This window comes from Numida meleagris, unplaced genomic scaffold, assembly GCF_002078875.1.
Source record: "Numida meleagris isolate 19003 breed g44 Domestic line unplaced genomic scaffold, NumMel1.0 unplaced_Scaffold394, whole genome shotgun sequence".
NCBI lineage: Eukaryota > Metazoa > Chordata > Aves > Galliformes > Numididae > Numida > Numida meleagris.
The window spans coordinates 34,117-35,807 of NW_018364616.1; the positions used below are offsets into that span (position 1 = coordinate 34,117).

At 64.9% G+C, this 1,691-nt stretch overlaps 2 protein-coding genes across 2 annotated transcripts in view; both read right to left on the minus strand.

The window, feature by feature from the left end:
- The window catches only part of LOC110391520 (translation initiation factor IF-2-like), a 3,313-nt gene extending 2,863 nt beyond the window's left edge, over positions 1-450 (minus strand). The window contains exon 1 of the mRNA XM_021383412.1: positions 282-450. Coding sequence (XP_021239087.1) covers positions 282-440 — 159 coding nt within the window. The 5' untranslated portion in view covers positions 441-450. The remainder of the gene's footprint in view (positions 1-281) is intronic.
- Positions 451-516: 66 nt separating this feature from the next.
- Positions 517-1,691, minus strand: part of METTL17 (methyltransferase like 17) — a 3,083-nt gene continuing 1,908 nt past the window's right edge. Inside the window, exons 9-14 of the mRNA XM_021383411.1 lie at positions 1,586-1,691; positions 1,332-1,400; positions 1,210-1,245; positions 1,050-1,136; positions 711-958; positions 517-630 (exon numbers count right to left, since the gene is read on the minus strand). Coding sequence (XP_021239086.1) covers positions 519-630; positions 711-958; positions 1,050-1,136; positions 1,210-1,245; positions 1,332-1,400; positions 1,586-1,691 — 658 coding nt within the window. The 3' untranslated portion in view covers positions 517-518. The remainder of the gene's footprint in view (positions 631-710; positions 959-1,049; positions 1,137-1,209; positions 1,246-1,331; positions 1,401-1,585) is intronic.

Sequence of the window (1,691 nt, forward strand, 5' to 3'; positions counted from 1 at the left end):
CAGCCCATCACCCCGCTACAACTCACTCGAATCCTCTCTCTTCTTCCTAAATTCCCCTAAAGGCCGCTCCAAATCCCTCTCGCCCCCTCAAACCCCTCAGATCCTCTGAACTCACCTCCGAATCTCCCCTAATTCCCCACAAATACTCTGAAAGCCCCTTCATATTTCCCCAAATTGCCCCCAAATCCCCTGACCTCCCCCCAATTACCCCAGATCTCCTCCAACCGCCCCATATCCCCCCAGTTTACCTCAAAAATCCCCCCCCAATCGCCCCAGAATACCTTTAACGTGTACACGCGCTGCCCGCGCTCATCGCAGTAGCACTGCAGGAACATGGCGGCGGCGGGGACGGCTGCACCGGAAGTGGGGGGGCGTCGCCACGCTCGTACGTAGGGCGTGGCCTGAGGCGCGCGCGCGCGAAGCTTTTGAGAGGAACGCATGCGCGGCGCGCGGGCTGCTGGGAGTCGTAGTCCTCAAGCAGCGCTTGCCCACACGCGCAGAATGATGACGTCACACTGTCACTTTTCACTGGATTTTATTGCCTTAGTGGGCGTGACGTCACTCTCCACGTCACCGGGCAGTGGCAGGAGGTCCCCCCAGCGGCTGGCACGTGCCTGACGGTACAGCAGCCTGCAAATATTTGGTAATGACGCCGCTGCTGGCAATCATCCGGGGGTGATGAGGTCACAGGTGATGTCATGGTGTCATACCGCCCGTGTCGCGCTGCTGTCACCGTCATCCGCCGCAGGGCCCCGTCGGGACAGCACAGCGACAGCGGCACGTGGCGAGGGCGCGGATGCACGGGAGCTGTCACTCGCGCCCATCCCCCTGGTGGTGATGTCATCAGGTCCTCCGGTGACGTCATCACGCTCTCTTCCGGTGGCGTCACAGACGCAGGGCTGCCCACCCGCCGGGTGATCAGGAAGGAAACCAGCTCGCGTGCAGGGTCTGGGGGGTGCTGGGGTGACAAAGGGGACCGTGAGGTCGCAGTGACCGCCCACCCCTCCCCAGTATGGACCAGTATGGACCAGTGACCCCTCAGCTCTCACTCCGTGCAGCGGCAGCGGTTGGTACCGCTGGGCGAAGGCGCAGGCGCGGTCCTGGCGCAGGCGGGGACACGGCTGGCGGTGGGGACACTGGGAGAGGGGACGTGGGGGAACCTCAGCGTCACGATGGGACGTGGGGACACCGGGACACGGGGCCACTCACGGGAGCGAAGATCTCCACGCTGTCACCGTCAGGGTCCTGCCGGGGGCAGGAGGGTTAGTGTTGGTGGCGTCGCTGGTGATGTCATAAGTGATGTCACTGGTGACGTCACTGCGGCCACCCACCTGCAGCAGCACGTCCCGCGCCTCCATCAGCAGCCGGTGCCCGGCGCGCGTCCCGTGCTCCACCAGCACCTGCGGGCGTCCCCGTACCCCACGTCCCCCACTGGCCCCACAACGTCCCCACAGCGACCTCCATTGCCCCACATCCCCACAGTTTGTATCCATAATGCCCCCACGTCCCCCCACATCCTCATTATCCCGATCCCTCCCCACGGTCCCCAGGTTCCCCTATACCTCCCCCAGGGTTCCCCCCTTACCAGGAAGGTCGCGCTCCTCCTCCACAGCCCCCGCACGATCCCTGCCCGCGCCTCGCGGCCTCGCAGCCCCCCCAGGGCGTAGCAGCCGACCACCAGGTCCCACTGC